This window comes from Piliocolobus tephrosceles, chromosome X, assembly GCF_002776525.5.
Source record: "Piliocolobus tephrosceles isolate RC106 chromosome X, ASM277652v3, whole genome shotgun sequence".
Classification (NCBI taxonomy): Eukaryota; Metazoa; Chordata; class Mammalia; order Primates; family Cercopithecidae; genus Piliocolobus; species Piliocolobus tephrosceles.
In genome coordinates, this window is record NC_045455.1 from 38,615,296 (window position 1) to 38,628,622 (window position 13,327).

General features: G+C 37.7%; 1 protein-coding gene across 15 annotated transcripts in view; it reads left to right on the top strand.

Annotated features, from left to right (window-relative positions):
• Window positions 1–13,327, top strand: part of MYCBP2 (MYC binding protein 2) — a 282,822-nt gene that overhangs the window by 79,618 nt on the left and 189,877 nt on the right. For 14 of the 15 annotated variants that reach the window (XM_026446684.2, XM_026446688.2, XM_026446703.2 and 11 more), the window contains exons 16-17: window positions 3,334–3,479; window positions 4,108–4,208. In XM_026446684.2, the coding sequence (XP_026302469.1) occupies window positions 3,334–3,479; window positions 4,108–4,208 (247 nt within the window). Of the gene's footprint in view, window positions 1–3,333; window positions 3,480–4,107; window positions 4,210–13,327 lie in introns of all 15 variants that reach the window. The other variant, XM_023186011.3, reaches the window with a different exon arrangement.

Consider the following 13,327-nt stretch of genomic DNA (forward strand, 5'->3'; position numbering starts at 1 on the left):
CTCATTTCACCTCCTTGGTTAATTACTAAGTGTATTCTTTTTGATGCTATGGAATTGTTTCTGTAATTTCCCTTTCATATTGTTCATTGTTAGTGCCTAGAAATACAACTGATTTTTGTGTGTTGACTTTGTATCTTCCTACTTTGCTGAATTCATTTTCTCTATTGGTTTTCTTGAGTGGAATCTTTAGGGTTTTCTACTTATGAGATTGTATTATCTGTGAACATAGATAATTTTACTTCTTCCTTTCTACTCTGGATGACCTTTATTTCTTTTCCTGTCAAGTTGTTCTGGCTAGAACTTCTAGTGCTGTTTAGGAGTGGCCAAAGTGGGCATCCTTGTCTTCTTCCTGATATTAGAAAGGAAAAACTTTCAGTCTCTCACCATTATGATGTTCACTGTGTGTTTTTCATGTGTGGTTTTTATGTTGAGATCATTTCCTTCTATTCCTCGTTTGTCAAGTGTTTTTATTATGAAAGGGCATTGAATTTTGTCAAATGCTTTTTCTACATCAATTGAGATGATCGTGTGTTTCTTTTCTTTCATTCTGTTAATGTGTTATATTACGTGGATTGATTTTCATTTGTTGCATTCCGGGAGTAAATCCCACCTTGTTATGGTGTATAATTATTTTAATATCCTGCTGAATTTATTTTGTTAGTATTTTGTTGAGGATTTTTACATCATTATTCATACGGGATATTGGTGTGTAGGGTTTTTTTTCTGCCACCTCCTCCGCCCCCTTCTCTCCCGCTCTCCCTCCTCCCTTTCTTCTCTTTCTCCTTCTCCTTCTTCTTTCTTCTCCTTCTCCTCCTTCTTTTCCTGGAACTTCTCCTTCTCCTCCTCTTCCTGCTCCTTCTTCTTCTACTCCTTCTCCTTCTTTTCTTTCTTCCTTCTTCTTTTTCTTCATCTTTTGCCTGACATTGGTATCGGGGTAATCCTGGCCTCAAAGAATGAATTAGTGTTCTCTCCTCTTCAATTTTTTTTGGAAAGTTTTGAGAAGAATTGGTGTCATAAATACTATCTTAAAATTAGTGTCAATCTGGCATATTATGTGTCATAGTTTTTACTGTGTAGTAAGTGATCTTCCAAATAGTTTGTAATGCTTGCTTTTAAAAGTGACACATTTCATAGGGTGTCTAGCTATGTCTTTTAAACTGCTGCAAGGTATGTTCTTCCTTTTGTACCTTCTGAAATCTGTATAACCTGGGGTTCAACAAGGCTGTCAAAAGTTTTAAGGACTGATTCGATGAACTACATTAAAGCTATGCCTTCTACAAAATATGTGGCTAAGAAGTTAGCTTCCCTGACCCCAAGTCAGTCTCTGGGAGTGTCTTTGTCAACGAATACCCCATATGGTTCACAATTGATATGAAAGGGACGAAGGAGAAAAAGAACAGGTAATTGGACTCTGTGAAAGGAGAGAATGGGAGGTGATGGCATGTAAAGAAGAGAGGGGGAAGAGACGTGTGTGTGTGTGTGTATATATATGTGTGTGTGTGTATATATATATGTATTTTATTTTTCCTTTCCAATGTGTGGATATTTTTATTTCCTTTTTTTTGTTGTTGTTATTTTATGTTCTGGAATACATGTGCAGAACATGCAGGTTGGTTACATAGGTATGCACATGCCATGGTGGTTTGCTGCACCCATCAACCTGTCATCTACATTAGGTATTTCTCCTAATGCTCTCCCTCCCCTAGCCCCCACCCCCCGACAGGTCCTGGTGTGTGATGTTCCCCTCCCTGTGTCCATGTGTTCTCATTGTTCAACTCCCACTTATGAGTGAGAGCGTGCAGTGTTTGGTTTCCTGTTCCTCAGTTAGTTTGCTGAGAATGATGGTTTCCAGCTTCATTCATGTCCCTGCAAAGGACATGAACTCCTCCTTTTTTTATGGCTGCATAGTATTCCATGGTGTATATGTGCCATATTTTCTTTATCCAGCCTATCATTGATGGGCATTTGGGTTGGTTCCAAGTCTTTGCTATTGTGTAGTGCTGCAATAAACATACATGTGCATGTGTCTTTATAGTGGAATGATTAATAATCCTCTGGGTATATACCTAGTAATGGGACTGCTGGGTGAAATGGGATTTCTAGTTCTAGATCCTTGAGAAATTGCCACACTGTCCTCCACAATGGTTGAACTAATTTACACTCCCACCAACAGTGTAAAAGCTTTCCTATTTCTCTACATCCTCTCCAGCACCTGTTGTTTCCTGACTTTTTAATGATTGCCATTCCAGCTGATGTGAGATGGTATCATTGTGGTTTTGATTTGCATTTCTCTAATGACACTGATGATGAGCTTTTTTTCATGTTTGTTGGCTGCATAAATATCTTTTGAGTAGTGTCTGTTCATATCCTTTGCCCACTTTTTGATGGGGTGGTTTGTTTTCTTGTAAATTTGTTTAAGTTCTGCCGCATAAATCAGCATCATCTTTTGAGAAGTGTCTGTTTATATCCTTTGCCCACTTTACGATGGGGTTGTTTGCTTTTCTGTAAATTTGTTTAAGTTCTTTGTAGATTCTGCATATTAGCCATTTGTCAGATGGATAGATTGCAAAAATTTTCTCCTGTTCTATAGGTTGCCCGTTCACTCTGATGATAGTTTCTTTTGCTGTGCAGAAGCTCTTTAGTTTAATTAGATCCCATTTGCCATTGCTTTTGGTGTTTTAGTCATAAAGTCTTTGCCCATGCCTGTGTCCTGAATGATATTACCTAGGTTTTCTTCCAGGGTTTTTCTAGTTTTAGGTCTTATGTTTAAATCTTTAATCCATCTTGAGTTAATTTTTATATAAGGTGTAAGGAAGGGGTCCAGTTTCAGTTTTCTCCATATGGCTAGCCAGTTTTCCCAACACCATTTATTAAATAGGGAATGGAAAATATTACATGAAGCTGGCAAGCTTAGGCTCTCTTGCTGAAGGCTACCAACACCTGCCTTCACTTATCTGCTGGACAGCAACATTGTTTGATTGTTTTTAGCCAACCAACCCATCTTGGTCACTTAATCCTAAAGCTTCTGGTGCTTCACTAACCGCAAAAAAACTTTTAAAAAACTGTTTTTAAAATAGTGACTTTGATGATAGTTGAATCTGTGTGTATTTTCTGTAGAAATATACCAATTATGCCTATTGGGAGCTTAATCAGAGTCTTGTTTTTAATTATTCTGCTATTTATACCCTTTCTTTAAAATGAGCAATCGTGATCTAAAGAGATGATTTCATTGCTTACTCATTTAACAATTTCAAAAATGTGGAAAATGAATTATAGAAAAGAGTTTTAAGGAAAAATTAGGAAGATCTCAGTTGTCTTTTCCCCCCCCACCAGGATCTGTGGTTGTGGTTCCGGAGAATCTGGTTGTGCTGTGTGTGGATGTTGCAAGGCCTGTGCAAGAGAGTTAGATGGTCAAGAGGCAAGACAAAGAGGAATTCTTGATGCAGTGAAAGAAATGATACCTTTAGATCTTCTTTTAGGTAATTTTGATTGATTATACTATGCTACACTGAGTTGTCTTCAACTCATTAAGTCTGACAGTTTAAACAATTTCTTTTAGGTATATGTTAAAAAATTAAGATATAATTAATGTATGCAATACTGCTCTTATGGTAACTGACAATATGACATTGTTTAAGGGATGAGATTCTTTTTTTTTTTTGAGACAGAGTCTCGCTCTATTGCCAGTTCTGGAGTACGGTGGCTCAATCTCAGCTCACTGCAACCTCTGCCTTCTAGGTTCAAGTGATTGTCCTGCCTCAGCCTCCCGAGTAGCTGGGAGTACAGGTGCCCACCACCACGCCTCATTTTTGTATTTTTAGTAGAGACAGGGTTTCACCATATTGGCCAGGCTGATCTTGAACTCCTGACCTCAGGTGATCTGCCCGCCTCTGCCTCCCAAAGTGGTGGGCCACCATGCCTATCCAGAATGAGATTCTTTTTCCCTTTTTGGCTAAGAATTCTTAAAGTAAAAATACTGTGTGTTTTAGACAATGTTTTTGCTAGCTTTTCTTTCTTGAACTTTAAGTAGTTCTGTTATAGTTATTATATAACATGTATGTTGTTTTTTTTTTTTTTTTTTTTTTTTTTTTTTGGCCAATCCTCTAGCTGTCCCAGTGCCCGGGGTTAACATTGAAGAACACCTTCAGTTACGACAAGAAGAAAAACGGCAACGTGTAATCAGAAGGCACAGATTAGAGGAAGGAAGAGGTAAGATGTAGCTACAGAGAAAAAGTACATGCAAATCCACTTTCCTACCCTATCCTGAAACCACTGAAAAGTTCACACAATAAACTAATTTTGGGTAAGAAATCATCCAAATTAAAATTAGTAATATTCTGATAACTCATGAATATAATGTGAAAATATTCAGGGTATTCATAATTGTTCTAATAGCATATGTTGAAGGTATTTGTAATTGAGCTAGTAATATATGTTTAATTCAGCAGGGTATTTATGGTGTAAGTCACCATATTAAGAATTGTGCCATCTGCCAAGTATCAGTAACTATTAGAAATGTCTACTTTTTAAAAATAGATATTCTCACAACTTGTCCTTCACCCAGACTTTGGACTTATCTAATTGACCGTGGAACAAAATTCAGTTTAGTCTTTTCACTTCTGTTTTCTTTTTTTTTTTTTGAGACGGAGTCTCGCTCTGTCGCCCAGGCTGGAGTGCAGTGGCCGGATCTCAGCTCACTGCAAGCTCTGCCTTCCGGGTTTACGCCATTCTCCCGCCTCAGCCTCCTGAGTAGCTGGGACTACAGGCGCCCGCCACCTCGCTTGGCTAGTTTTTTTGTATTTTTTAGTAGAGATGGGGTTTCACCGTGTTACCCAAGATGGTCTCGATCTCCTGACTTCATGATTCGCCCATCTCGGCCTCCCCTGTTTTCTTATTCTTTTATGCTCCTTATCATTTGGGCATAGTCCTACTATGCTTTGCTCCAGATCAGTGCATAACTATGCTTTCGTGTGTCTTTTTTTGGAAAAAGCTCGTTCTAGTTATATACAGGAAGGGTAAGATGGCAGGTCTGCAGGTTTTATTTACAAAGATGTTTATCTTTTCCTCATTGTTTATGATAATTTCTTAGCTTAAAAATACATTTAACTGGCCAGGCATGGTGGCTCACGCCTGTAATCCCAGTGCTTTGGGAGGCTGAGGTGGGCGGATCACGAGATCAAGAGATGGAGACCATCCTGGCCAACATGGTGAAACCGCATCTCTACTAAAAGTACAAAAAAATTAGCTGGGCATGGTGGTGTGCACCTGTAGTCCCAGCTACTCAGGAGGCTGAGGCAGGAGAATCACTTGAACCCGGGAGGTGGAGGTTGCCGTGAGCCGTGATTGTGCCACTGCACTCCAGCCTGGTGACAGAGTGAGACTCCGTCTCAAAAGAAAACAAACAAAAAAATTTTTAACTGTGGTTATAATTGGTATTTGAATACGCAGAGATAAATATATGTATTACTAAAGATTTCCTTGCTCAGTACATTTTTTTTTTTGTAGGATTAAGACAAATTGTAATGGAGGTCTATGATTTTATTCCTCCACTAGGCAAAATTTTGGTTAGAAATGTTTACTGATACTGCATGTTTTAAATGCTTATTAGATACGGCATGATATTTGATGCGTGAAATAAACCTTTTACCCATTTAACCATCATTATGCATTTTTTTCTAGCTATTCTTTTTGTTAATATATGGAATAAGTAGTAAAATATATGATACACATGGTGAATTCTAGTTTTATTAAACTTAAATTGTAAAACATACTTGGCACATGAAGAGTGTTCTTCATAGCATCTGATAAGTGAAGTTGATTGAAAAGGTGAAAATTTACTATTGTTTGACTTTGCGTGCATAATGTTCTTTAAAGGATATTTTAGGCCAGGCGTGGTGGCTCAAGCCTGTAATCCCAGCACTTTGGGAGGCCGAGACGGGCGGATCACGAGGTCAGGAGATCGAGACCATCCTGGCTAACACGGTGAAACCCCGTCTCTACTAAAAAAAAAAACAACAAAAAACTAGCCAGGTGAGGTGGCGGGCGCTTGTAGTCCCAGCTACTTGGGAGGCTGAAGCAGGAGAATGGCGTAAACCCCGGAGGCGGAGCTTGCAGTGAGCTGAGATCCGGCCACTGCACTCCAGCCTGGGCGACAGAGCAAGACTGCGTCTCAAAAAAAAAAAAAAAAAAAAAAAAAGGGTATTTTAATGAGATTAATATAGATACTGTCAGTATTTACATTATATAAGTATGTGGGAAAATTGCATGTTAAATGTTTCCTACAAAACAGGATAGAATTAAGTTTCTGACATGTGGTAATTAATACTTTTTTATGTTGATATAATTTTTTAAGATTAGTTATCATTATATCTATTTACTACCTGTTTTTTCTTTCTTTAGAAATATTAGGTTGAGTGACACGAATGGACCTACAAAATGCAGCTATCTCTTACGTTTAAACTACAGTATAGCACATCCTTACACTTAATTATTCAAATTTAATTATTTGCCAAATGCTGTTTATCTTGTTACTCTTTTTCTCTTCCCTCCTAAAAAAGCTATTCTTCTCTAGGTATAGTGTATTTGTGCATATAGGAAATAAAGGAACATTGAATTGTGCATTGGTAACTTGACGTAACTTGGTTGTGGAATATTCTTTTGCCATTTATATTTAAATTTGACATAAACCTGTGAAACATAATTGTAAACACTAACCCTTTAAAGTTAAGAAAACATCTTCAACTAGTTAAATATTTAAAGAAATTATGTTGTTGTATCTGAATTTCCAAAGATAGATTGAGGTTCTAGGCACTTAGTGTATATTTTGTGACAAATAGGTTTCATCTGCAGTCCTAAATATGTAGAACATCTGTAGAAACACTTTATTCAGATTATTGGTGCACATAAATTTTATCTTGTCCTTATTTTTTGGTAGAACTCTTTCTTACACAGATCACCCTCCTTCATGTTTGTTAAAACAATATGTAGTGAGTATCTTTTCTTGATAAGTGGAATCTTCAGTGTGAACCTCAATTATGGCAGTCCTTGCTTTCCATGGTACTGAGATTAACAGAAATTTGTGCACATTGAAACCATGTCCTCCCCTTTCACAGTCACCACAGTTACCTAGAATCGTGCGAAAGGAGAACAGAGTTCCCATATGCCTGTGTTTCAGTTAACACAGCACTATGCAAAGTGATGCCTGCTTGTATGTTTTGTTTGTTTGTTTATTTATTTATTTTGAGATGGAATCTCGCGCTGTTGCCCAGCCTGGAGTGCAGCAGCACAGTCTTGGCTCACTGCAACTTCCCCTTCCCAGGTTCAAGCGATTCTCCTACCTCAGCCTCCTGAGTAGCTGGGACTACAGGTGCCCGCCACCATGCTTGGCTAATTTTTGTATTTTTAGTAGAGGCGAGGTTTCAACATGTTGGCTAGGCTGGTTTCGAACTCCTGACCTCAAATGATTCACCTACCTCAGCTTCCCAAAGTGTTGGGATTATAAGTGTGAGCCACTGCGCCCAGCCTATTTTATTTTAAACAAATATTTTTGCATTTGGACAAGAATTCTGTGTATTCATTTTTTAAAAAATCAAACTTCAGAGTCATTCAGTGACTTTGGAAATCCTTATACTGTATTAAGTAATTAAAAAACTATTCTGATATGACACTTTTATGATTTTATATTATTCTTAGCACTCCATTAAGCAATTTTATTTAAAAACACATTTTTATAAGAAAACAAAATTAGATGAATACGATATACCCACACTCCCATAGGGATAAAACAAGAAAGATAAATACCAAAATATTAACAATGCTTTTTCCTGACAGATGAGTTTATAGATGATTTTTTATTTTCTTCTTTACAATTTGTTTCCTAAATATTCTCCAATAAGCATATTAGAGTGTAAATAGAGTAAAAGTTACATTTTATAACTGAAGCCATTTAAAAAAAAATACTGATTAGGTTTAAGGCATCTATACTTTGCTTACCTATGCTTTCTAAGAAATATTTTTATTTTAATTGGATGGAGGAATCTCTTTCAGGTGCTGTGCTTTTCATTACTTTCGGGCCATGGTTCTCAAGTTGTTCTCAAAGGGACCAGCATCACTTGGGCACTTGTTACGAGTACTCAGGCCCCACTCCAGATCCCTACTGAAGCAAAAACTGGAGGAGTACAGCCAGTAAACTGTGCTTTAATACCGTTCCAGGTGATTCTGATGCTCCCAAAGTGTGAGACTTAGTGCGCTAGGTCAGTTGTTTGCACTTTGTGGTTTTATCCATTGACCTTCTGTATCAGAATCACCTAGGCCTAATGAATCAGAATTTATGGGTCAAGGGCCTTGGAAACAGATTTGAGTCACTTGCACAGTGTTCTAAGGCTCTTCTCGGGCACTGTGCTAGAAAAGATTGTATTGGCTTTGCTCCCGTAAGGAATAGAAACGTCAAATAAAATTTTAGTTTTCCAATTTCCATACATACATGTCTTTTATTTCTTTGGCCTGTTGATACTTTTTAGAAACTAACAATTTAGTAGTATGTTAGTAATTATACTTGTTAGTAATTGGCCTTTACCTGTGTTAACATTTCAGAATTTAAGAATGAGATTATGTTAGATTATTTTACTTGACTTTTCTGTCTTATTTACCAAGTCTGTCTAAGTTTTTCATAGTTGATCAGAACTTTGGGCTCTAGTTCTTTTTTTTTTGAGTCAGTGTCTCACTCTGTTGCCCAGACCGGGGTGCACTGGTACGATCTCAGCTCACTGCAACCTCTGCCTCCCGGTTTCAAGCGATTCTCCTACCTCAGCCTCCCGAGTAGCTGGGATTATAGGCATGCACCACCATACCTGGCTAATTTTTGCATTTTTAGTAGAGATGGGGTTTCACCATGTTGGCCAGGCTGGTCTCAAACTCTTGACCTAAGGTGATCAGCCTGCCTCAGCCTCCCAAAGTGCTGGGAGTATAGGTGTGAACCACTGAGCTCAGCCTGGGCTCTAGTTCTTGTACTAAAGCCTTGCTCAGACAGCCTCAGGCCTGTTGATGTAATTTAGTTACTGTTTTATCACACCAGGTCTCCTATAATGGAATGTGCTATTGAAACCCAAAAAGGCAGTGTTATTACTGCTTTTCATAAATTTTGAACTTTGTCTTTAATTTTAAATCTTTGTGTCATTAATATTCTAGTTAATTTTTTTCTTAAATTTATCTTTTTAGGTATTAATAGTATTCATTTATAGATTTTAGTTCAATGGTTTATGATAATTTTTTAGATTATATTGGGTTGGTTAATGTATTAATTTAACTGTGTAAGTGAAGTGCTTATTCAGTGAAATTCTTAAGTAGGGCTCTTGAAGTCATCAGAAGAACTAATGGATGATTATATTAAGGATTTAATCTTTACATTCCTTATCAGCACTCTGTTTCATAAGGAACATTAAACTCCAATAATGTTAGCTTTTTATTCTTTCTTCTTAGTATCCAAGTTTCATAATTATGAGCTGTGGATGGGCTAAACCCATGTCCTGGCTTAACTGGGAGAGTCCCATTTTATAGGTGTCCAGGCACATTTCTTAATAGTGCCCTTTTTTACTCTCAGTAGAGTCTTATTTGGGTAGTAAGTTATATGGTTAGCCTCACTATAGAGTATGGTGGTTGAGAGCATCTGTTCTGCAGTTTTTAGACTTGGGATCAAACCCTGGCTTCTTAAGTTTTACCACCTATATATGACCTTGGAATTTTAATCACCCTGAACATCAGTTTTCTTACCTTCAAAATGGTGATAAATTTACCTACCTACCTAAGGCTGTTCATGAGGATTAAGGGATACAGGTAAAAGTGCCTAGCATATACTAATCCCTAAATAAATGCTTCCTGGTGATTGTGGTGGTGGTGGGAGACTATTTAGTAGTCTATACTTTTCTTTGAGCTTGATTCTCTTTCAGCTCTGGCCTTGACTTAATTACTTTTCTTAAAACATTGGCATGCTAATCACAAAACTTTGATTTTTACTGGGAAAAATCCACAACAGCTTTTCTAGAATAAAACATTCAATTTTCATAGGAAAAAATTAGAAAAAAAATTATTTTTTATTTTTGTTAATTTTTTATTATACTTTAAGTTCTAGGGTACATGTGTACAATGTGCAGGTTTGTTACGTATGTATACATGTGCCATGTTGGTGTGCTGCACCCATTAACTCGTCATTTATGTTAGGTATATCTCCTAATGCTATCCCTCTCCCTCCCCCCACCGCACGAAAGGCTCCGGTGTGTGATGTTCCCCTTCCCATGTCCAAGTGTTCTCATTGTTCAATTCCCACCTATGAGTGAGAACATGCGGTGTTTGGTTTTTTGTCCTTGCAATAGGTTGCTGAAAATTATGGTTTCCAGCTTCATCCATGTCCCTACAAAGGATGTGAACTCATCCTTTCTTATGGCTGCTGCATAGTATTCCATGGTGTATATGTGCCACATTTTCTTAATCCAGTCTATCATTGATGGACATTTGGGTTGGTTCCAAGTCTTTGCTATTGTGAATAGTGCCGCAATAAACATACGTGTGCATATGTCGTTATAGCAGCATGATTTTTAATCTTTTCGGTATATTCCCAGTAATGGGATGGCTAGGTCAAATGGTATTTTTAGTTCTAGGTGCTTGAGAAATCACCACACTGTCTTCCACAATGGTTGAACTAGTTTACACTCCCACCAACAGTGTAAAAGTGTTCCTATTTCTCCACATCCTCTCCAGCACCTGTTGTTTCCTGACTTTTTAATGATCGCTATTCTACCTGGTATGAAATGGTATCTCATTGTGGTTTTGATTTGCATTTCTCTGATGGCCAGTGATGATGAGCATTTTTTCATGTGTCTGTTGGCTGCATAAATGTCTTCTTTTGAGAAGTGTCTGTTCATATCCTTTGCCCACTTTTTGATGGGGTTCTTTTTTTCTTGTAAATTTATTTGAGTTCTTTGTAGATTCTGGATATTAGCTCTTTGTCAGATGATTAGATTGCAAAAATTTTCTCCCATTCTGTAGGTTGCCTGTTCACTCTGATGGTAGTTTCTTTTGCTATGCAGAAGCTCTTTAGTTTAGTTAGATCCCATTTGTCTATTTTGGCTTTTGTTGCCATTGCTTTTGGTGTTTTAGACATGAAGTCTTTGCCCATGCCTATGTCCTGAATGGTATTACCTAGGTTTCCTTCTAGGGTTTTGATCATTTTAGGTCTAACATTTAAGTCTTTAATCCATCTTGAATTAATTTTTGTATAAGGTGTAAGGAAGGGATCCAGTTTCAGCTTTCTACATATGCTAGCGAGTTTTCCTAGCACCATTTATTAAATAGGGAATCCTTTCCCCATTTCTTGTTTTTGTCAGGTTTGTCAAAGGTCAGATGGTTGTAGAGGTGTGGTATTATTTCTGAGGACTCTGTTCTGTTCCATTGGTCTATATCTCTGTTTTGGTACCAGTACCATGTTGTTTTGGTTACTGTAGCCTTGTAGTATAGTTTGAAGTCAGGTAGATGCCTCCAGCTTTGTTCTTTTGGCTTAGGATTGTCTTGGCAATGCAGTCTCTTTTTTGGTTCCATATGAACTTTAAAGTAGTTTTTTCCAGTTCTGTGAAGAAAGTCATTGGTAGCTTGATGGGGATGGCGTTGAACCTATAAATTACCTTGGGCAGTATGGCCATTTTCATGATGTTGATTCTTCCTATCCATGAGCATGGAATGTTCTTCCATTTGTTGGTGTCCTCTTTTATTTCACTGAGCAGTGGTTTGTAGTTCTGCTTGAAGAGGTCCTTCACATCCCTTGAAAGTTGGATTCCTAGGTATTTTATTCTCCTTAAAGCAATTGTGAATGGCAGTTCACTCATGATTTGGCTCTCTGTTTGTCTGTTACTGGTGTATGAGAATGCTTATGATTTTTGCACATTGATTTTGTATCCTGAGACTTTGCTGAAGTTGCTTATCAGCTTAAGGAGATTTTGGGCTGAGACGATGGGATTTTCTAAATACACAATCATGTCATCTGCAAACAGGGACAATTTGACTTCCTCTTTTCCTAATTGAAAACCCTTTCTTTCTTTCTCCTGCCTGATTGCCCTGGCCAGAACTTCCAACACTGTGTTGAATAGGAGTGGTGAGAGTGGGCATCCCTGTCTTGTGCCAGTTTTCAAAGGTAATGATCCCAGTTTTTGCCCATTCAGTATGATACTGGCTGTGGGTTTGTCATAAATAGCTTTTATTATTTTGAGATACGTCCCATCAATACCGAATTTATTGAGAGTTTTTAGCATGACGGGCTGCTGAATTTTGTCAAAGGCCTTTTCTGCATCTATTGAGATAATCATGTGGTTTTTGTCTTTGGTTCTGTTGATATGCTGGATTACGTTTATTGATTTGTGTATGTTGAACCAGCCTTGTATCTCAGGCATGAAGCCCACTTGATCATGGTGGATAAGCTTTTTGATGTGTTGCTGGATTAAGTTTGCCAGTATTTTATTGAGGATTTTTGCATCAATGTTCATCAGGGATATTGGTCTAAAATTCTCTTTTTTTGTTGTGTCTGTGCCAGGCTTTGGTATCAGGATGATGCTGGCCTCATGAAATGAGTTAGGGAGGATTCCCTGTTTTTCTATTGATTGGAATAGTTTCAGAAGGAATGGTACCAACTTCTCCTTGTACCTCTGGTAGAATTCGGCTGTGAATCCACCTGGTCCTGGACGTTTTTTGGTGGGTAGGCTATTATTGCCTCAATTTCGGAGTCTGTTAATGGTCTATTCAGGGATTCAACTTCTTCCTGGTTTAGTCTTGGGAGAGTGTATGTGTCCAGGAATTTACCCATTTCTTCTAGATTTTCTGGTTTATTTGCGTAGAGATGTTTATAGTATTCTCTGATGGTAGCTTGTATTTCTGTGGGATCCGTGGTGATATCCCCTTTATCTTTTTTTGTTGCTTCTATTTGATTCTTCTCTCTTTTCTTTTTTATTAGTGTTGCTAGCAGTCTGTCAATTTTGTTGATCTTTTCAAAAAACCAGCTCCTGGATTCATTGATTTTTTGAAGAGTTTTTTGTGTCTCTATCTCCTTCAGTTCTGCTCTTATCTTAGTTATTTCTTGCCTTCTGCTAGCTTTTGAATGTGTTTACTCTTGCTTCTCTAATTCTTTTAATTGTGATGTTAGAGTGTCAATTTTACATCTTTCCTGCTTTCTCTTGTGGGCATTTAGTGCTATCAGTTTCCCTCTACACACTGCTTTAAATATGTCCCAGAGACTCTGGTATGTTGTGTCTTTGTTCTCATTGGTTTCAAAGAACATCTTTATTTCTGC